At 40.5% G+C, this 23,322-nt stretch overlaps 2 protein-coding genes across 5 annotated transcripts in view; one reads left to right on the top strand and one right to left on the bottom strand.

Moving 5' to 3' along the window:
* The first annotated feature begins 1,000 nt into the window (after positions 1–1,000).
* Positions 1,001–14,926, top strand: tnk1 (tyrosine kinase, non-receptor, 1). Its single transcript, XM_085400117.1, has 14 exons — positions 1,001–1,308; positions 4,051–4,229; positions 4,842–4,912; positions 5,024–5,197; positions 6,222–6,374; positions 6,468–6,745; positions 6,880–7,006; positions 7,179–7,325; positions 7,461–7,555; positions 8,638–8,880; positions 9,230–9,297; positions 10,018–10,460; positions 11,137–11,232; positions 12,109–14,926. Exons 2-14 carry the CDS (start codon positions 4,067–4,069, stop codon positions 12,244–12,246), a joined length of 2,196 nt encoding a protein of 731 aa, XP_085256243.1. The 5' UTR covers positions 1,001–1,308; positions 4,051–4,066; the 3' UTR covers positions 12,247–14,926.
* Positions 14,927–15,312: 386 nt separating this feature from the next.
* Positions 15,313–23,322, bottom strand: part of LOC146675067 (phospholipid scramblase 2-like) — an 18,228-nt gene continuing 10,218 nt past the window's right edge. For 3 of the 4 annotated variants that reach the window (XM_085400121.1, XM_085400120.1, XM_085400119.1), the window contains exons 4-7: positions 18,229–18,262; positions 17,819–18,039; positions 16,388–16,549; positions 15,494–15,726 (exon numbers count right to left, since the gene is read on the bottom strand). In XM_085400121.1, the coding sequence (XP_085256247.1) occupies positions 15,538–15,726; positions 16,388–16,549; positions 17,819–18,039; positions 18,229–18,262 (606 nt within the window). In that variant the 3' untranslated portion in view covers positions 15,494–15,537. The other variant, XM_085400122.1, reaches the window with a different exon arrangement.

Below are 23,322 nucleotides of genomic sequence, written 5' to 3'. Positions count from 1 at the left end.
ATAATAATTATTATTATTCATAGCAAACATCTAGCCTAGCAGTTTTTGCCAGGCCTATGGCGCTTTATCATGTATGGATAATTCATCTTGTGATTCTTAATATCCTCAGTATACAGTGACAAAAACTTGGTTGTTTACAAACTCTTTAACAAAAAAGTATATTTATCTTCTTTTCAAGCTATAGTCAATGTCTGATCAAAAGTAATCACATTACAAGCAGTACATGTATTAGTAAGACAACACACATCGAATGAACCAAATTCTGTCACATATGCAAGTTTTGAGAGAATTAAGTTACATACAACATATGTTCAATGTGGAATGATGATTATTATTATAATTATTACAATCAACATCAGCAACTTACACTTTTCTGAAACTTTAAGCAGTTTTAGCTGCCTAATGTTTATCTGCCAATAAATTGACCTACTCTTAAGTGCACATAAGCTAAGTGCACATAAGAAAAGCTATTAGCTTCAAAGCTAACGTTAAAATAAAATGAGCTAATATTTTAACTAAAATAAGACAGACTTTATTTTGCTTTATCAGCTTCACTAAACTGTCGACCCTTATATATTAGTTTTTATTTAGAGATCGTTTTATACAAATAAACTTAATGAAAACAGTTTTAGTTGAGCTCAAACCACTGTAGCAGACAAAATATTACAACTTAAGTCATTTTAATATAGTAGCTATATAATTACATTTTCTGTCTAAAAAATACTTACAAGTGATTTAATATTTATACTTAAACATGAAATCATATTGTTTAGTAAGTATTCATATAGCACGTTTAAATGTGCTATTGATTTATTTCTCTATTTATTTTTTTTACAATAAAATTAACTAAAATAAAGAACGTCCCAACGATTGACACATTAATACATTTACATCACTCAGACCACATGGGGTGAAGCCTGACTTGGTTATGCTAACCCTTTCAGGTTTACTCTTGTGTTCAAAGCTCAGGTGAGAGGAGTGACGGAGGGGTGTGGTCTAGTGAGGTAAAGGAAAGAGGTGGGGGAGGAACCCGAAGACTTACAGGTAGATGACTTATCCACTTGTCTCCGGGAAACACAATAATATCGGGCAAACCTGTGAGTAAAAACACCCCGGATCTGTCACATGGTGATTTAAGAAGAGCGGGTTTCGGGCTCAGACAGAAGCTTTGATTTGAAGCGAAGCACCGTCGTCGACGTCGTTACAGGTTTCACCGCAAACATGGAGCACTTGTCTCGAAGCGTCTGTGGCTAAGAGAGAGCCACCAACCGGCGACTAAATCGTTTTAACAAGAACTCAATAATATAAGTAAGTTTGCAGAATTTTTTTTAATTATCATCATTATTATTAAGAAATGTGAAACTGTGTTAAATGCACCTTTTGTAATCGACTGTCATTTCCTTTGTAGAATAATTAAGAACAAATTCTGAGAGTTAATGTCTTTGTTAGAGTACTGTGTAGTTTACTTACATGTTGCTTTTATGCTAGCGTGTTTCACTACATAAAATACGCCACTTTTTAGTAATTTTTTACATTTAATTGGCAGCTGTGTTTTCAATACAGCTACAAAATATATAATCATTGTATTAAAATAGATGCACGCAGCTTACTAATAATTAAACCGCCAAGCTATTTATATGGCAGATCCAGAAAGGCAACTAATATAATGCCACAAACTACATTATCTTTTTTTCTCGGAGTACTCAGTTATTTGTCTACTTACACACTGTACATATTAGTATGCTAACTAATTACTGCTTTTTTGCCCAGGTAAGTAATTAAATCTCTTAATGGACATACTGTCCTTTTTTCAGAGGCACACCCTGCACCCTTTCAATCACAGATCAGTGTCTGTGGACTATAATATTTCAGTCACGACTAAAAATATGCACTTTCTTTGGAAAGTAATCCTCCTCTGCACTTCCTTGTCAGTTTCATCTTGCTTCATTCTTAAGTTGCTGCAGTGTAAACATATGCACCTGTACTGGATATTTGAAGTTGGGAAGGGGAAAAAAAAGCTGCCTGTGTGATTAAAGGTGGGGGAGTGCTACACGTGACTGTTGAGCCACATTAGGCTAACATAGTTGAACTCCTTGGGTTCACGTGCCATTAGACTGAGAGGAGATTTCAGCAGCTGGGCGACAGGTTAAATATTCATCACTGTGTACACAAAGACAATGTTTACCGGTGTGCATTTTTGTGTGTGTGTGCTTTCATTAATTAACTAATCTGCAGGGAATTGAGTTGATTTGAACTTGCAGTAAGTGCTCATTTAATTGGGAGTTGTCCCTAGAAAATTTAGTGCAAGCCCAGGCTAGTACCCTCTTGCACCCTTTGCATGGCTGTTAGAATGAGGAAAACTAAGTAGTTGCTAAGTCTAGGTGTTTTTTGTTTTGTTTTTTCCTCAGAAGAGCTGACGGGGAATGTTGAAGGCCTTCCCTGTCTCATTCCTGCTCGGCTTAGTTTGGTGATAAGCAAGTGTTTTATGGCGGTACAGTCTTCCAGTGAACTAAACAGCATGGCTCATAAAAGAAGAATTTGCTGACATTTAACATTTCGTTTCTTGTAGTGAGGAAGTTATTCAAATTCACACACTCCTTCTGTTTCACTCACAAAGATCTTCAAAACTATCAGCACTAACGACGGTAAATTTGAACTAAATATGACCAGAGTCCTTAAATCAGTCGCAGTCATGCAACTGTTTCAGAGGTATTACAACGCACATTATAACTTCTGCAGTTACATAAATGCTGTGCGAACAGGATCCGGTTAGACTGGTGCCCCTAAACCTCAGACAAGCTAAAGTTTCCAACTGTGTTTTTCACAGAGCACCAGGATCGTTGCCTATGAGGTTCAAAATTAGTCACGCACAAGCATCGACTCGTCTTTTTATGAGGTCCAATTTTGAAGGCTAGACTGGATGTGACTAAGAAACTGAGGGACAAAGCGGCAAGGTGGCAACATGTGCATCAAAAGTCAGCCCCAGATTAAAGTAGACATGAAAGACTACATGTATAAAGGCTCATTTACACCATGGAGCCCTGCTTTCGAGAATGTTACAGATCCGACTCTGTCTGTGAAGCTGGATTTAAGAAATAAATGTTGAAAATGGAAGTTTTTAGAGCATGTGTAACGCCATCTAGTTTAAGTAGAGAACGTGACATCACTGGGTTGGTTGGTTGCTGCTAATATTTTACATGAGCTAACTAGTGAACAGTAACTAATAAAAAGCAGTTAAAAGGGTCATTTCTGTGCTGCTCCTGGCTGAAGCAAAGAGTTTTTTTGTTAAAAAAACAAGGATAGGCTGTTCACATTCACTCTCTGTCTCTAAAGCAGTAAATGGTTCTTCAGTGTTTGCTAGCTGCACTCAAACAGGAAATCCACCTGTTAGCTGTAATGTTTGGGTTTGTAAACCACTTTGTAAATGACGAGTGTGGAGGAGAGCCTGTTTGAGGCAGGTGCACTGGTGGTTCAGCAGACTGTCGAGCTAGAGTCTGATACAGATACTTTTTCGTCGTTGTGTCAGGTGTACTGAGCGGTCCAATCAGGAAGATGTGACCAGCAGTGTTTTATGCAGTAATGTAGTCTTTCTTTTCCCGAGCACATCTAAACAACTTACAACATAACAGCTTACTACATGCAAATGTTGAAGACCATTCCACGTCAGCTTCACTCTTCAGACTCAAAAGCCATGTCCATTATTTAGATACAGACCTTGGTTGCAAGTATTTATTTCTTTTTCTTTTTTTATGCAACGTCATGCTGGTATGTGTTTGCGGTACCTTTGTTTCATTTTCACTTATCTGCGTCTTCCATTATGTTTTACCCTACTATGTCTCATTGTGACATGATTTGTGTATCTGACGAAGTGTGAGCCATATGCAAAAATAATAATTATATATATATATATATTTTTTTTTTTTTTTTTTTTCTTTTTTTAATTGGTGTGATATCATCTACTAAAACAAAATTAGATTTTCCAGGAGAAAGGAAAAACAGGCCAGAAATTCTCTCCACTGTCTTATAACCTCTGACCTATAACCCCAACAGGAAGGTCAGCCAGGTCATGGTGATGGACCAGGACACTCAATGGCTATACCAACTCCTAGCTGAAGTCCAGCTGGAGAAGTTTTACCTGCGCCTCAGAGATGGCCTCAATATCACTCGCATTGAGCACTTCGGCTACGTCAAAGAGGCCGATCTGGAGCAGATAGGAATCAGCAAACCTGGTGAGCCTGATCATCTTCTCTGATCATTCATCCTGGGTGTAAATAAATAGGAACCGCTCCCCCTGACTGAAAACATTTCCCCTTAGGCTCAGTAATGGAGGTATGGTTAGTCACAAAAGAAAGACGGGCTTTAAGTGGCCCTCAAACAAAAGCATTGTCCCCTGTTTACCTGCAGTAATCAGTGTAGGCCTTATTTATCGATGAATTTAAAACCTGTTTGCATAAAGAGTCTAACACAAAAGAAATCTTTCTCTTAGCCACATCTTCTGGCCTCTCAGACTTCCCCCTAATTTAAAATAATAAGAAATGTTATCTAATGCAAATGAATTCACTTTGTTTGCATGCTTAAGTTAATATGGTTAATAACAGCTAAGATTATTAACATACAAGCGCTACTTAGTTTTCAACATACTGTCACACAGAGCAGCAACTATTGCATAGGTTTATTATCAATTATTATTTGAAAATTTTAGTTATTTATTTAGCGTGTACCATTTCAGAAGGGTGTAGAATAAGGAAAGCAACAATTACTTACTGAGAAACTGCTGATTTAAATATATTTCATATACAGTCACAGAAAATGCAAACATGTCTGTATTTTCTTTCTTGCAGGACAAAGAAGACTATGGGACGCTCTAAAACGCTACAAGTCAAGCGTGCGCGTGCGGTCACGGGTGCCGAAGGTCCGAAACACTTCATTTGCATTAGCTTTGTTACGGAGTGTTATGTGTTAACTGTCTTTCTTAAGCCTGATATTCAATTTGTCATTTTTATTGATTTAATGATGCACACAGGTGTTCAGTGGGGAGCCGTTAACCGGAGGTGGTCAAGCACAGGGCCAGGAAGTCGGTGTCCGGGCTCTTCCTTGTCTTATCCAAGACAGTGAGCTGATTCTGGCGGAGAGGCTGGGCTCTGGGTCATTTGGGGTGGTGAAGAGGGGAGAGTGGCATACACCCACTGGAAGAGTGGTGAGAAGCCGTTTTACAGATCTGCTGGACTTTCTCTATAGATGTTGTCAGACCGGAAACTGAAGTCGTGACCAAAACTTTTGGCAGTGGCACAAAGTTTGTCTTTAACAATTAATAATTGTTTTGGCTTTTACAAAGATTCCACAAGTTTTAAAAACTGTTATTGGCAAATGGTTTTGGACAGGACTGTTTACAAAAAGGTGGACATAATCACCATAACATCACTCCAATTCATCCATTGGAATGTAATTGTGTTGTGCAAGGTCTTGCTACCTTGCTAATCAAGCTAGCAAGCTTGGTTAGCAAGGTACATCCACTGGCTAAAGTATAACTCGCATAGTACACTCACAAAAAACTGGAGCACATACTTCTTTAGCAGACTGTTAGTATAATTAATCACATAGCATTCCGTGTTAGTCAGGAAGCTAAATTAAAAGCGCTCCAAAAATGACTCAGTGAAGGTCAAAGTTTGCTCATAGCGGATAGCTATAGCTGCCAGAGTAAACATGTGCTTGTCAGTCAGAGAGGCCATACTCCTCAGTTTAAACCTTAATAATGTATAAATCTGTGAGTTAAAAAAAATCACCCTCTGTGCCACCGTTATAAAGGGAAATAATTGACTGTTTTTGTGTGTGTGTGTGTGTGTGTGTGGGGGGGGGGGGGGGGGGGATCCTTAGAAGAACTGCAGTTTATGGCCCTTGTGTATAAGCTTAACTTTTTTGCCACTTGATTGCACCTTGCAAACCAAACTTGCTAAGGTTAGTTGATAACTTATCCTTCCATCCTTACACCCTAGATATTGTTAGCCATTGCTTAAAAAAACAAGAAAAGAAAGAAAGAAAATACCAGCAGGTGACTTCAGGGTAGCACCGTTTACCTTTCATGTTCTTTTTTTATGATTATACCCTGGAACAGTAGGCGTGTACACACCCTTGCTGCCTCCCTTTGGCTTGTTAAAGTGAGGTGTCGGTCTGTATGCCTGATTAAAACTGAGCATCTGTCTTTATCCCCTTCCTCTCCTCAGTTGGCTGTGGCAGTTAAATCGCTGAGGAGCAGTATGTCGAGGCAGGCGGACACACTGAAAGACTTTCTTCAAGAAGTAACCGTCATGCAATCTTTAGACCACCCCAACATCATACGACTCTATGGTGTGGTGCTCACACAGCCCCTCAAGATGGTAAACTAGAAACAGTTTGTTGATCTATTCAAACTACTGTGTTTTGTAGGAGCCGGATTTCTTTTAAAAATCCTTTTTATTCTTTTTATCTAGGTAACAGAGCTGGCCGCCTTGGGCTCACTTTACGACACCCTGCGTGCACGTCAGTATGAGTTCTCTCTGGTCCGCCTTTGGCTCTTTGCTATGCAGATTGTGTCAGGCATGGAGTACCTGGAGAGCAGGAGATTCATCCACAGGGACCTGGCTGCAAGAAATGTACTGCTGGCATCCAAGGATATGGTGAAGATCGGGGACTTTGGTCTGATGCGAGGCCTGAACCAGGAGAAAGATCACTACATCATGTCGGCACACAGACGGATACCGTTTGCATGGTGGGCAGTTGGGTGAAATTTGAAGCTTGAGTGGGAAATAATTAGAAATCTTGTTAGAGTCACAACAGATTCTCACTAATAACACCAATAACTCTTTCTTTTGCTTCTGGTTTGTCTGCCTCCCTTCTCTCCAGGTGTGCTCCAGAGAGTCTTCGCATCGGCTCTTTCTCCCTTTCCTCAGACGTGTGGATGTTTGGTGTCACTCTCTGGGAAATGTTCACCTATTGTGAAGAGCCTTGGTTTGGTCTGTCGGGCCGGCAGGTAAGCACTTGTCAGAACACTGACGCCATGCTTTTTCTGTATTTGTGTGCATGCCGGCAAGGTATTTGTCATTCATGTTTGGAATGTGTATCACCGCCCTTATGTTGTTTGTTTTTCTGGCATGCTCTATGACTCAGTGTGTTAGCATCACTGACATTCACTCTTCAACTAGATATTATGGCGGGTAGAGCGGGAGGGCGAACGCCTGGAGAAGCCACCTGATTGCCCTCTGGAGCTATACACTGTAATGCGAAAGTGCTGGGCATGCAATCCTGCAGACAGACCCAGCTTTGCCCAGCTCAGCGCGATGGTGGCGGAGGTCTGAAGCTTTTCTTGTCCTTTTCATTTAAAAAAAAATCAAAGAAGAGATTGCTGTTCTTGCCTCATGAATATGCCTGAAAGTCTGCGCACTTTTCTGCACATCACATCAATTCTTTCCTGTCTTCCTCCACAGGCTAAACCCAGAGAGGTGCAAGCAATAAGAGAATTTGCAGAACCCAGAAAGCTCACACTTTTGCCCAACGACCTTGTGACTGTCATCGACCACAGGTGGGTGAGTGAAAGGTGGGTGGGTGGGACGAAAGAGGAGTAAAGGAAAAACTTTAGCTCGCACAATGGACCTTTTGTTGAGATGAGACGGGGATTTGAACCAGCCCGCTCTTAAAGAGACATTCCACTCTTGGCGAGTCCTCGAATGCATTTCACTTTGGTGAACAGGTCGAGCAGCTTTGAAACTCGCCTCCCTGTGTTGTTTTTATTTTACGTAACACGTCTGATGGGTCTATTGGTATTACCTGCGTCATGATTAGTCTTTTCTTCCACCAATCTGGTTGAATATAAATCTGAAAAACTTCATGAAGTTTGTTGTTTCCGACACAAAAATCTACAAATAAAGGTATTGTAGTCATGCAGGGAAAGGCCAAAGTTAAATAAGATTATCACACAGCAAGTATTCTCTTCAGAAGTGACTGACAATGCTGGAAGTTAAGCCCACTGATGTAATGTAACTCCTTACGTGATACAGACTGCCGTGACATGGTATCCAGGCAACAATAGTGCTTTTGTAGTATAGTTAAGTTTTATTTATTTATTTGTTTACCACGGGTTTATTGTGACGTCTGCAAACAGAATGAGTAATGGTCCAGTTTCACTTAACCTCACTTTGTTTAGCAAAGCGAGTAGTTAATGTAATCCCATGGAGCGTTTCATATTACATCATTATCAGAATTTATTATATTTTGTTTAATGGAAGCATAATCATTGTGCTAATCATTATACTGTTTTTTCACTGTAAATGACCACCAAGTAAGCTGATTACACATAACTCTCAGCTACTTTAGAGGGAAGCTTTATGTCAGTGGAAGGCCTCATTTAGATTTCTGCAGGGAGCCTGCGATGTAACCTACATAGGTGGCCAAGGTCTTGCCAGCATTATGTGTTAATTACCTCGTGGGCTTGTTTTGGTTTTATGTGCGGTGCCAGCTGATAGAAACAAATAAAATGCTGGGATTTTTTTTTTTTTCTACTGGGACCCCAACTCTCAGTGGAAGTCATTTATTTTACTGACTTCTGTTTGGCATGTAGGAAATTCGTTTCCTTATTAACCAGTTGTTTTCCCTTTCTCCTTGCAGTCTGGAGCTGAGTGAGTGGAGGGGGCAGAACCAGAGGACATTGGCCATCGGCTGGTTTCCTGCAAGCCTCACTGTCCCATCACTCCCTTCAGCTGCTGCTGCAGCTGCCGCAGTGTCCTCCGGCAGCTCCGGGCCTAACCCTGGTGGCTACATCTCAACCCCAGTAAAGGGCAGTTTGCAACACACCGGGCACGGAGACGTCAACCCTGAGCGCTCCTGGGGAACGCCTGAGAACCCGGACGAGTCAGTGATAACCCTCATTCACTCCTCCCTAACGTTGTTTTTTTAAAATATCTTTGAGTCTTTAATAATTTTGGGGTGGTTGCTTCTTCATAATGTGTTGACCAGATACAAAATCAGGTCAACACATCAGGTGAAAAAGAGGTTTCAGTGATAACTCTCAGAGTTATTCTAACTGACAAGTTTTGTGTCCTGGAAAGAAAAAAATGTACATTTTCATCTCAGGTCCCTGAGTCACTGAGTTTTATTGTACAATGATAAGCACAGCACTCAGCTGTTTCCTGTTTTTAGTTAATATACTTTGTAAACTAAAGATGTCAGTCTAATGCGTTTACTGTGGTGACCTGTGCAGAGCTGGTGGCGGCTGGAGGTCAGGACCCAGCAGGGAGAAGGAGGGATCCAATCTGCAGAAAATGGCAGGTAGGAACTAAGAATACATGTGGGTTTAAAATGTAGTGATCAAAACCACCAGGTACAGCTCTGAGAAATACAAAGTCAGCATAAAAAAATAGAATAGACTGTCATTATATTAATATTGCAGGGTTTTTTTCCAAGGCTGAAGGCAAGACTTGATCATTTCATATATATGTTATTATATTTGTACAATTATGCTTTCATTTATTTGCAAATGCAATCTTAACTCTTAAAAGTTTAGACTTTTATAAAGCTTCAAATTCATGTCAGCCAGAAATTGCTCACTTTTGTTTAGCAACTCTGCCCCCTGGTGGCTCAATCAGGAAGCTTGGTAGGAGCTGGAATGCGGAATAACGGTGCTGTGTGGAGTTTGGATACTGCCATTGTGCCTCTGTGGGCTCACTCTGGATACTCCCACTGCTTTCTCCCACAGTCCAAAGAGGACTGTGTTGAATGCATGCATGTTAGATTAACTGGGGATTCTACAGACTGGTGATCTGTGATAGCTGGTAGATGATTGAGCACCACCACAACCCTGAATTCAATTAGCAGTAAAGGAAATGCATGTATGAAGGGAAAATGATTAATGTGTGAACTAATATGTTGGTTTTCTGAAGAGCAATAAGCAGCACTTGCTCTGCTTTTTGTCTTAACTGTCTGACTAGTGTATAAATTTAATCTACTTGATAGTTTTTACACATTAAAAATATTTTTCTTTGTCTTCAGCTATGACTAGGAGCCTGGAGTCAGTCTTGGGTGGACATCGGCCCCGAGCTCATACAGTAGGGGTGTTCAGAGTGGATCAGCACGGAAGACTCCTTCCTCCTGTGATGCCGACTCACAGTGCGGTGATGCAACAGGATCCTCGTCGGCTGAGCGAGGCTAGTATCGCTGCCCCTCCTCGACCGCCACCTCCCAACCTGAAAGCGCTTCGAAAAATCCAAAGGATTAACCAAGGCCAGGGCAGCGCGTTGCCCCAGCAAATGGTTCCCCCTACACAACCCCAGCCTCAGCAGGTTGTTGGGGGTTCCAACCTCGCCAAAATGGCCCAGCTGGCACGCTCTACCCCACAGCTGGATGAGTACTCAGACAGCAGGGAGAGAGATCGGGAGCGAATAAGAGAACGGGAGAAAGGGCCTCAGAACACAAAAGAGGGTCTCATTGCACAGGCAAGTGATGCAATTCCTACAGATCAACATGATTTTTATGCCTTTTATAGTGATAAAACTGAATTTAGATAAAAAGTGAAGGTCAGTAAAACCTGTTCGTGGAAACAAATGCTTACCTGAAAAATGTCGCATGGTATAAAAAAGAAAACATTTTATATTCAAACAAAGCAAAGGTCAACTTCACTGTGACATCATATATTGTGCAAAACTCATTTTCTGGCTATTGTTGAATCATAGACAGTATAAAACATGGGCATAGCTTCTGCTTTTAAAAAAATGTGCAAGTGTCTCAAACCTGCATTATATCTGAAGGCCAACAGATGGCGGTAGCTGTGGTTGCAAAACGAATTCAAGTCCACATCAGCTTTTTAGCAACCAAGGCTACGTTCACACTGCAGGTCTTAATGCTCAATTCCCATTTTTTTGATCAAATATGATTTTTTTTATTTTTTGTCTGCTCGTTCACACTACAAATAAAATGTGACAGCAAACGCGCTCCTGTGTGAACCCTCAAAGTGGCCCGCATGCCACATAAAAGGACAGAAGGACAAATTGCGGCCATATTTCACCAATTAAATTCCTTCAGAGTTTACACTGATGTAAACTACAGCTTGTCTGGTTGGTAGTAATTCCAGTTTTCCTGCTCACTGTCTGCTGTTTTCATTGCTCTGTTCAGATTATGGAGGCGGTACATGGCGTGACCACGGACGAGGTTCATAACGCACTTCAACGAAATGACTGGAACCCAGTACGAGCTGAACAGCAACTAAAGGTCAGACCATCAAATTAAAATAAAAAATTTTAATCGCACTTGCCTGTACCTGTTCTGTGAAGCTAATGATAAAATATGAGCCAAAGGAATCCAGTTTATACATGTAAAATATAAATGGCCATCAAGGGAAGTCAAAACAGTATATGTACGATATAAGAGACAAAGTAATAATGTTAACATATACTGCTTATCCAGCATACACATAAACAGTAACAATAGTCAAAATATGCACATTAATACAGCACAAGTCTTGTTTTGTGCACTTTGTTAGTTGGAGATAAAGGCAGGTGGTATATTTCTATCTCATGATATGAATTTTGCAGAAGGTCCTCGAGTTGAAAGCTCGGGACCATTATTGTTTTAGTTATGGCAATAAAAAAAAAAAAGGTTTTGCAACCACCCTTCCTCATCACATCAGCTTTTTTGGAACCAACATGGTGACAGCGTAAATGCTTATCTCAAGACTACAAAAGAGGAATTCAGAAACAGATTGGTACAATACACGGGTCACAGAAGTAGGTCACTCGTCCCATAGATTTTGTATTATGGCAGCTATTTATCGTCCGGTTTGTGCACTTAATGCTAGGACATCACAGGGCAGCACAGTGGTGAGTTTAATATGTAACCAACAGTAAATCTGTGTCCAGAGTAGCCCTACCAGGAAATCCAGCTGTGCTTTACAGGCTTGTTCATGCATGTTAAAGAAATACTTATTAACTATAAACTTACCATCAAGTATTTAAAGAGAGGAAATCTGCAGTCTGTGTACATGTTATATGCAGCTTACGATAAACTGCTGCTTGTGTTTGTGCTGCTTCCATACCCACAGTGGGTTTTTTGTCCTTCTGAACTTGCTCCTCTTGTTTCTCTCTGCAGATGGAGCAGCTGTACTCGCTGAGCCTCTGCTCCAGAGAGGACTGCGTCAAGATCCTCGCCAAACACCAGTGGAACCTGCAGTTTGCCAGCCGCTATCTAATCCGAGTGACGACCAGCGACAGGCCCGGCCCGCCCTAGAGGGGTTGGCCTCTTACCAGCCCAGACAGAAGAGTCTGAAGAGATTTGAGGCAGCCACTGTGGCTGACTTTTTCCACACCATCGTGGTGTAACAGTGACACACTCCAACACTTGGAGCCCCTCAACTACAGGAGCACATGAAAATAGAAAAATGAAGGCAGACAAAGACAAAACTGACTAATATTTTTGAGAAGCTTAGAAGAAACATGACATGTGATAAAATGACATGATGTGGTGTTATATAGCACTTCTTTTGCACATAGGTTTTCTGTTTTAATACATTTGTAAATATTGTAGTAGAAACTGATCTCTGGTGGCCTGAACACAGGATCTCAGCTCTGTGGCTCTTTAGTTCTCTAAGAGAGGCTCTTACCTTTGTCCTACTGCCTGCTAAGATTGACCCTGTGTACACTGACACGTTACAACTGGTTTAAACAATGTTAGGTGATCATGCATTTAAAAAAAAAAACAAAAAAAAAAACTACAAAGCCATGCCTCAGTGTTCCTGAGGGATGGATGGACATGTGCAGACATTTTCTGAAATAATATATATGAACATCTCACATGATCCCAGGAGATGGAGCACTAAGATTTGATATCTAATCTGGGGGCACTTTGGTCGTCTTCCACTCATGCTTCTGAACCAGGGAATGGATCTAAAAAGATAACTTCCTGTTAATAGGTATATAGTATAGAACTTCAGACTGAAGTGTGGATGCCATCAAAGTGTGGATGAATATGTACATATATAATTATGCATGCACATATAACACATTTGGTTGGTAATGGCAAACAGCTAGCAACCAAATTTAAAAAGAACAAAAAAACAAGTCAATTGATTCAGTTAAGATTCTGGTCTCCTCTCTATTTCTCTGTACCAGCAGTCATAACTGCACCAACTCTTTCCAGGGACTTAGGAACTACAGTGTTTCGTGCAAGCTTTGCCTGTGGGGTTTTCCAACCATTCTGAGGCCAGATCAATGCTCACTAACCTCAACATCTGCTTTTAAATTTTTCCCTCAACCTGCATTTTCTCTCTGTCATTACGCAGGCACATGTTCAAACTAGAGATGGACCGATTCGATATTGCGTATCTGTATCGGTCCGATACTGACCTAAATTATTGGATCGGATATCGGAGAGAAATATAAAAATGTAATCCGATCCATTAAATATCAAAAAAGCACCTCACAAAACTTGCGACACGGCGTAACTCTGCTCATAACCGTAGCACTTTGGAGCAGTGTGCTCACGTGATAGAGCGGCTGTGTGTATTTGTAGCCTCGCTACCAAACCTGCATTTCATCTCTGTGAAAGTTATCCCAGAGAGAAGTAAAGCAAGTGTGTAAGTTCATCTCTGAATGTTTGTAAAGCATTCCCATGTTAAGCTTAACAACCGATATATGGAGCGACTGCCTCTTCTCTCTCCCTCCCTCTCCTGCTGCTACTTCAGTCATGAAACTGATTAATGATCAGTTTCATTTCTGTCTGTCTCTCTTCTTTGTTTTTGGCCCACTTTGCACCAGAAAGAGGAAACCAGCGGCTGAACAACAGCAGCACGTTTAAGCTTGATAAGCTGTTGTTAGAATTTATTTAATATTACTTTCTACACCAGGATCTTTTTCTACGCAGCTGACAGCTGGTAACTGTGCAGGGGCGGATCTAGCAAAGTTTAGCCAGGGGGGCCGATAGGGCATGAACAGGGAAAAGGGGGCACAAAGACATACTTTTCTTTATTCTCATTTAAAATGTCGAGCTTTTAATAAATAATTATCTGAATCTTACACCCAAAGTTTTAATCTGATGTAAAATGTATAGAAGTCCTTTACTGTATATAGTAACTGTTAAGTCTAATATATATATACCCTAGTAAGCTGTAGTACTTTTTCCTTTGGGAAGATACCATCTGTGCAGTCTGCAGTTCTGTAAAAGAAAGATGTTGAATCTATTTAATTCTTGAAAAATAATTTATTTCTGTGCATTTTTTTCCACACTGCATCAAATTAAAGTTGATTACATCGATTAAGCATCATGAGGTGGAGGGTGGGGGGTGGTTCCCCATTTTCTTTGCTGGGAGTTTGCAACCCTATTAGTTAGGTTGCTTAATATTTCTGCTAAGTACTCTTTAAATTACCAGAATAGGGAGGATGGAGTAGGTTTAAGTTTATTAGTTGATCAGTTTTGCTGAACTATGAAATATTTTGGGTGCAGTGTATTTTTTACATACAGGTATAACAGAATAGCTTTAGTGTTGTTGTTTATTTAAACTTGAGTATTAACTTATACAAAATGCAGCAATATATTAAAAAAAAAACAGTTTTATTGATTAAAAAACACACTATATCGGATTCATATCGGTATCGGCAGATATCCAAATTTATGATATCGGTATCGGACATAAAAAAGTGGTATCGTGCCATCTCTAGTTTTAATTTTAAAAAAATAATTATCTCTTTCTAAATCATTACAATTATGTGATCTAACTGGTACTTAAAGGGTTACATTTCAAAAGTATGTCTTTTTGCCCCCTTTTCCCTGTTCATGCCCTATCGGCCGTAATAACATGGGAATGGAAGTGCCACTGGTTGCCTTTCCTCATAAGAGCCATCCCTCAAGATTTTCTCCATTTATAGCAATGCATTATCAGGGATTGTAACATCTAGTCCTTTTGCTGAATATGTTGATTCATGTTCATTATGTTCATTATGTCCATTCACGTTTTCTTCAGTTTTTGTTCTACTGCAGAATATTTTTAAGGCTATCTGCTATTAAAAGCCAGGCCAGGCTGATGATTAAGTTTAACATTGCCTACAATATTGCCAAGGGGTGCCAAAAAACTTTAAGCACAAGCACTTTTTCAGTAACTTATCTTTTTTGCAGAATGGTGCTCCAAATAAAGAACTTTGTGTTCACAAGATTGTTAGTTAATCATTTACAAATCAATATTGTTTGTATGCACAGCAATTTAAAAAAAAAGTGAATATGTAAAACAGTGGGGTTCAGCGATTTGGGTGAAAAATTTGGGTGCACCTAACTTTTGTGCTGGTGCACCTAAGAAAAAAAGTTAGGCGCACCAGTGCAATCATGGCAAAAGTTAGTCTGGAGCCCAGTACATAACAGGAAAACACCTTCATCGCAGGGCATCCCCCCATGTTTTCGTTTTCTTCTGTTATGAAAACACACTGCTGCAATTGTTGGCCTCTCCGATTTTCTCAAAGAACATGAAATCCTGCAGAGCAACGCCAAAAGTATTCGATTGTTTTATTCAGCAACACACCACATATTTCAAAATCAACAATGTCCATCTACATCGTGAGGAACGAGGAAGCAGGCGCCCATCAGCACAGCTTTCATCTTCACGTCCAAGTCCAGCGGGAACTGGATGCCAAAGTTACTGGTGTCAGTGAAGGTTTCCTTCAGAAGGCCGCCCCACTGCCTGCTGATGCGACCAATGGGGGTGTCGCCATCTTTCCCCTTGAGCTGAACAACAATAAGAATACCAGCGTTCGTCAGCCACAATTGCTTTCTTAAACACTCATAACTGTTCACATTGTTGCTGATTTGTTTAAATTTGTTTTGCCTTCTTACTGAGAAATATGAGCTTAATGTGCAGTTAGCTTACCAGGAGATAAAACAGCTTTTTTGGTTCTGTATGAAAGGTAACACAATCTGACCACCAGCAGCACTAAGGATCATTCACTTGGTGTCAAACTAATGGGAAAAATGTGTTTCCGTGAATGCTCTTTAGTGTTGGAAAAGTAACTGGACGAGTGGGAGAAAATACTGACAAGCAAGCTCACCAAGACACAAGAAGATTACGTAATAAACAAAAATCAGGCTCTGCTGCAATCCTGGGAGATTAGCTGACCTGATCTGCTGTTTAAGCTGCTTTAGCCTGCCTACAATTGCAATTCACCTGCAAGCTGCTTTGCAACAAACCTCCACCAAAGCTCCTCTTTTTATAATTATTAACTGCCCAATTATTAGTTGACTTAATTAAAATCATCATCAACATTTCTGTGACTGTTACCAGTCCTGTTTAGATTATCTGAGTGGATCTGTAACAAATCACTGTTGGCTGATGGATGAAATTTACTCAGAGTTCGGTTTCCCCCCACAAACAATGACCCTCTGAGCTCACCTCAAAGTTGACATCTCCACAGCAGTTGCAGGCAAAGCAGGGCCCCTCCAGTCTCATGAGTGTCTCCTTGTTTGCTCCCTGGATGGAAAACTTTGGCAGGAAAGGGTGCCAGTCCTGTTTGACGTACCCTATGGTGGTCCCAGGTGGAGCCTGGACCTCCATCTGTTGGTCACATAGTTAGTTAGACACATAGTAGCTCTGCACAAAATTAGAAAGCTATTTCACAGAGCTTCGTTTGCTCTCTTTCCTGGACACTGACAGCTATAAATAAAATGTCACGCTGTCTGCATCTGTTCCACAGTGCATTTACTGTTGAGGGGGAAAAGCAGATCAAAGTGGTAAACACACTGACAATTTAATAATCAAAGTCTGCTGATAATAACATTTGAATTTGATGTTCTAAACAGGCTGTAGAACAGTGTTTAATGGGTGATCACAAAGATCTTGAATCAAATGCTTTCCCTAAATTTGGCCTCAAGACCATCTTCTTGAGCATGCCTGGATGGACTACGGTTAGTAGCTGTTAATTTTTTGACTGCTCACTGGAAGCCTCCTTTTAACTGCTTACACTGTGCACTCTGTACATTTCACCATAAAACTCAAACGTGCATAAAAAGCAAATACCAGTGTCCTTGTCAAAATGACTCCAATTTCACATCAATGATCACTAATGATACAGGCAGGGTCTGCAGCTCCAATCGACTGTCAATGCAGAGAACATTAATCTGCATGCAGTTGGTTCCAGGACAGAGCACACTGATAACTCAGAGCAGTTTCTTTGGTCACCTGGACCAATCAGCAGTAAATTAGCCCACTTCCCACCCTAAAAACTACTTTAAATCCAGCAGGGTTAACAGAGGCAGGCGAATAAATCAGACTTGTATAGCAGCTCCACTAAAAACATTCCTGAAGAATAGAAGTAAATCCTGAACAGGAGATGAGCTGTTGTAAGTGTAAGTGTCACAAAATAAACTACAGAGCTCGCGTTTCTCTTAAAATCTTCAGATTTTTCCTTTAATTTCTACATTACATTAAAAACAATTCATTGCCCCTTATAAAACTGTAATGTCTTGATTTATTTGCCTTTATCTGATCTAACTTTTGTATCTATCTTTATTTAATCAAAAAAAGTGATTAGGTATGTCTTAACATAAACTACGAACAGAGTGCTACAGAAAGTAAAGAGTTTATTCTTCCCTATCAGAGTCTCTTCAGATATTTGCTATAGCTAAAGATTAACCAGCACATCTAGATCAAATACAATAATCCAGATATGATGGATGAGTACTCAGATTTCACACCAAAAATGCTTTTGACCGGGAACAATATTGGTCTAGGTGTGGTAAATGAATGCAATATGACTCCATTAACCTCTTTCAACACTAGCCAAGTCACTTCTACTCAAACACAGAAACATTAGAGTGGACTGACCTCTTGCAGGTAGCAGGGGCAACAGCAGGAGGAGCAGCGGAAAGGCCTGATGAGACGGATAACCTCCCTGTCCATGTTGTCCTTTATTTTCATGTCGAAGCTGCGCAGAGAGCCGTAACAGTTCCTTTCGCAGCAGTCACTCTTCTCTTTGGCCTCGTAGATCTTTTGACCCAGACTGTTTTTGATTTCATACTGTCTGTTTTTCTCAAAACCGATGAATGCTGGGCGTGGTTGGGAAAAGAGAAGGGAAAACGGTGAGCAATGAAGTAACAATAAGTAAGGAATTTCAAGGGCAGATATAATTTTTCTTCCATTCGTTTTCATCTTGAAAGGCTTTAAGCCTCACACACTGCTGCTTATGAGCTGCTGAAGGATTAAATATTCTGTGTTGTACAAGATGCACGCCTCACCTTCGACTTTCTGATGGATCAGGATCTGGTCAATCTAAAACCGAAGGAGAGAAAGCAAACTGAAAATAAAGCAACTCTGTGGCACATCCTGCAATCTGAAAGTCTCTTCCTTCTAAAAATAATTAAAAGCACATATCAGGCATTTTCAATGCAAATGACCTTCCCATATAAAAATTCATTCTTTAAGCCATAGAGTATTTCAGCTCCATCAGACTCTGCTGGTTAAACAAACATACCTTCTTTCTCTTTGTCTGCAAAGCTAATCAAGCACTAATGTGTATATAATGCAAGCTTGGGAGGTGTTTCCTTTAATATTTGCACAAATAAATCCTATAGAGGGATTTTTAAAAGAAAATTTTTTGAATGTGATCTTTAACTGGGTTCAAATGGCCAACGGGACTGACCTCGCGTATTATTTTAAAAAGGAAACTGACTTTGGTGTCACACATTTCCAAATCCGAGATGAGATTAATGATCACCAAATAGTGCAGCAAACTACTGTACAAGTATTTCAATGGTGAGCCAATAACAGAACTACAAAATGCTACTTTTACCCACAACAGTCTTAAACATGTGACCTTTTCTCTTACTAAGAGGTCTATGAGAGATCCAGGAACTGTATCTGTTCACCCCCATGGCCAGCAGCTTTTCAGGTTCATACCAAATCCAAATAAAATGGGAGGATTAAGACCTCAGGTATGGACAGCTTCCTGTACTTCTTAGGCACCTTCCTCATCGCGGCTTTCTGCAACTCCGATAGTTGGCTAACCTCCCTCCGTGCTACCTTGATCTTAGCCTCTAGCCTCCTTCTCCATGGAGGGTACTGCCCCTTGTGGCTGTTCAACTTGTAGCCAAGCATCTCACTGATCACTGCTGCCGAATTGTAGATCAGCTTGTTAGTGTCGGTAATCGTGGTTGTAGGTATTGCCCGTAGTGCTGCATTAACATCATCTAGCAGACCTTCTGAGGGTACTTCACGTAATATTGGTAACCGGCTACGGGGGTCCAGGTTTCAAGCTTGGCCATAATCCTTTCTTTCAGGTCAGTTCCTCTCGCACTCAACAATCCTTCTCCTATCGCACTTGGGGCTTGGTACCCAATTAGGGGTGGGTTTTTATAATCGATTCATCGATTAAAATCGATTCTGGCTTGGATAACGTAAAATCGATTCATTAAAATCCTAAATCGATTTTTTAATATAAATTTATTTTGTCCGAAATGCCAGAATCTCTAGTGACATCTCACAAAATTTCAAGAACCACCAAACAGTAAATGAGAGCAGGTACAGGGATTCTGCACATAGACTTAAACACACAGCGGATCAGAATCAGTTAGATGTCGCCTTTCTCACAGTCGGGGCTGAAAGCCGACAGCTCGCTGATCCGGGTCCGCGCTTTGTGTTCACGCCCTTTATGCGCTGATTCTAAAGCTGTTAGTTTGATCTCTCTCCAAACAATATTGACCGAACCAGCAGCAAAAGAAGATCCAAACGCTTCACATAAACATCGTCATGAATTCTTTTACTGTTTTGCTTCCATTGCGATGCGCAGCTCTCTCCCTCTCTCCCTCCCCCTCTCTCTCTCTCTCGAACAGTTTCGCTTTCTTCATTATTCACTTGCTTGTTATGCACAAGTCTACTGTTGCTTACAGCGCTGTCGGCCGCTGTTTTTTTCCCTTTTACATTCTTCCGAAAAGAAAACCTCATTTCTGCTGTTCAATACTGAACAAATTGAAACTTTTTAAAATTATTCAAAATGCAAAACGCTTAACCGTGTCTCTAATAAAACTGCTGTAACGTCAGAGGTAATGTTCATTAATTAATGGTTTTCTTTCGTTTTTGATGTACTGCAGAATATTTTTATAAAATCCCAGGCCAGGAAAATCACCTACATGTTTTTCTGTGTTTTATCTTCAGCTACTTTGACACAAAGGCATCTGCTGTGATGCTCACACCTTGGATAAAGTCTTGCGAGTGTCAGCTTCCTTTTTATAGATACAAAAATATGTAAATGTTCTGATCTGAATTATATTTCTGACTGTCAAAATTTCCCAGATTTAAATCGAATCGAATTGAATCGAATTAAATCGAATCGTGGATCGAATCGATTCGGGACCTTGTGAATCGGAATTGAATCGATTCTAGAAATCAGTGACGATACCCAGCCCTATACCCAATCTTGGGTGGGGGTGATGATATCTCTCCCCTGACCTGGCGTCCTGGCTCCCCCTTGCCGTAGCATTTATGTTGTACCTCGTCAATCTCTAGCTGTGAGAGCAGTCCCTTCTTTCGAATGTTGGAACACTGAGCTACTAGTTGTTTTGCCGTCATTGTGGATGTTGGGTATCGAAGAATCCATAGGTCCCTCATCCTATTCATGTAGCCCCTTCCGCCGGGGTTACTTGCGTAGTAGCATTCCAACAACGCCCTGTTTTATATATATATATATGTCACTGTGGAGCAGGGAAATTATTTTACTGCTATTGTTAAATAATCATCATTATTACCATTGCATTAATAATATAATCTGCAGTATGATCATTGCTTTGACAATGTAACAGATAGCTTTAAGATGGCCTTAAGATGTTTATGATGATGTTAATTTTGTATTTCAGATGCAGTTATAACTATTGTGTACACAATGCATATCTGTGCTTATTTGAGTTGATGTTCAGGTTCATTAATGGTCTTAAGCTTCATCTAGTGAGAGTGTCTAGATGATCCATGCTGAGGGAAAACTAGAACATAGAAGGAATTGCAGTACATGCTTACACAACAGTTCATTTTAATATCTTTTATATGTTCATATTCTTGTATTAAGCTTTTAGTAGGGGTTCTTGATTAAAACATTTATTTAGTAGAGGACACATACATAGTTTCAGTTGTTACATATCAGAGTGGCTTCTGTCTCTCTGTCTGGTTAGAGGTTAGGAGCTAGTCGCGAGGTGAAACAGGGTGCAATTGTGGTTAGCACACAGACACACACACACACACACTCAGTTAGAGAATCATTTATAGGTGAAAGTTTAATCATGTTTTGCTTGGGGTTGCAAAAAGAGCAGTTTGTCGCAGAACTGCTGCTGAGGTGTCAGGATGACAAGCGAGCATCCGGCAGTGACAGGAAGCACCTGTTATGAAGATAGAAGACAATTGTTCTTTTAAACGGTGTCAAAAGTCATTGTGGTTTTGATTTGATCTATGTATAAAATGTATCTGTGACGTTGAAGGGGCGTCATTAAATCAAGCCCTGATGGTATAAAATATCTGTTCATGCTTTGATTAAGTTGAAGACTACTTGCTGTCTGCATACAGAGTTGTCTTCCCACACGTGTGTATTCATTAAAATCATTGTTTGACCAAGAGCTCCTGGACCATGGGTGGTTTGTATTCTCCTTCCTCAATTTTGAACCTTAACATCACACAGCGGAAATTTGTGTTTTTATGTTTTATCAATCTGTGTATTGGTACATAGTGTTGATTTTATTTGCATGATTTTATAGTGATATTTATATTGCATGTTTGTTTATTGATATTTATACTGCATGGTTTTATCCTCATATTTATATTTGTGTTAATGTTGTACCATGTTCCTTTAACCCACTGTGGACTAAACAGTCAATTGTAGGCACCTGTGAGGTGGGGGCGTTCCCCAAGGTGGCCTATCAGCCGCCAGGTTGACCTGTTAAAGGGGATAGCGAGCGCAGAGACAAAGAGAGTGACGCACGAAAGGTGGGCAGGAGAAAAAGGAGCGCGTGCAAGCCCGCACGTGTGTGGAAGGAACTGCTGCCTGACTGTGGGGTGCCGCGAGTCGTTCGGCGATCCACTCCCAACGCAGGAACGGCAACAGTCGGTGGCGATGGCTGCAATGCACAACAGGGCAGGGATGTCCTTCTGCCTGCATCTGACGGTGAGACGAGGGAGGCCGTGTTCAGGTGTGGAGTGGGGCGGGACTGTGCGGCGACGCGCTGTCAGGAGGAGACAGGTCTGCGATAGGAGCCCCCTCCCTGGTCTGTTGCTGACGAGTTTTACCATACTGGAAGAGAAGTTCCTCTCCTGTCTCTTTCATATAAGGACCATTCGCCCATGTGTGGTGTGGCTGGACTGTGGGATTATGGGACTATGGGAGAGTAATTTTAGTATATAGAACACATGTTTTAGCCTTGTTTTAATATTGTATAGTTATTTCTGCCGGCAGGGTTTTTAGCGGGTTGCAACACTACTTTTATTGTATACGGGGAATTTTATCTTGTATTTGTGACTCTGGCTGTGTTTTTTTATTATGGAAATAAATGGTGTTTGAAGCCAGCTTAGTTTCTGTGCCCTGAGCGCTGACCCACCCACTCCCCTTTTTCGCTTGTATGTATACCAGACGTGGTGGTGGTGAAGATTTAGGTCCACCAGTCTTAGCGGATATATATATATATATATATGTATATATATGTATGTATATATATGTATTAGGGGTGCAACGATACACAAAATTCACGGTTCGGTTCGGTTCGATACTTTGGTGTCACGGTTCGATATTTTTTCGATACAAAAAAAATGTTCATGCATTTTTTATTTGTCATTTATTAAAATTATAAATATATATTTTAACTCAAAAGTACAGTTTTTAAATTTAACCCTAACCCTTGTGCGTGTTTTTTATTTTGACAGCGAATGCGCACCTGCGGACCACTTATGTGCAGCCCTGGTTATTTAGCTCATCATATTGCAGCCACAGAAATTCTTTTGTCCATGAAACCATAAAGCTGCACTTTCTTTTTGCCTTATAGTCTGATTTGTCATAACTTCTCCGTTTTGTGGTAAGCTTTTCTTTGGCTGTCACTTCTTCACCCTGACCTGTCTTATTTGGCTCAGCAGAACTAAAATATATATCTGTCTGTGAAGGTTCTCAGTCATCCAGGTCATCGTAGTCAAATATAAATCCTGCTGCTTTTACACACGCACTCACATAAGCTCAGCGATTCTCTGCGCGATCAACCTCTCACATGTTTAAGCTTGCTGCGGGAGATTTCACTTGTCATGTTTGCATAGTAAGCTAACGATTAATAAGACGATGTCAGAGGAATTGGTGCACAAATTATCATCAC

Source organism: Rhamphochromis longiceps, linkage group LG3 (assembly GCF_057381845.1).
Source record: "Rhamphochromis longiceps isolate RC_006_pf linkage group LG3, R_longiceps_female_GT1.1, whole genome shotgun sequence".
Lineage (NCBI taxonomy): Eukaryota > Metazoa > Chordata > Actinopteri > Cichliformes > Cichlidae > Rhamphochromis > Rhamphochromis longiceps.
The sequence above is the reverse complement of the archived record's forward strand: the minus strand, read 5'-3'. Positions and strand labels throughout refer to the sequence as shown.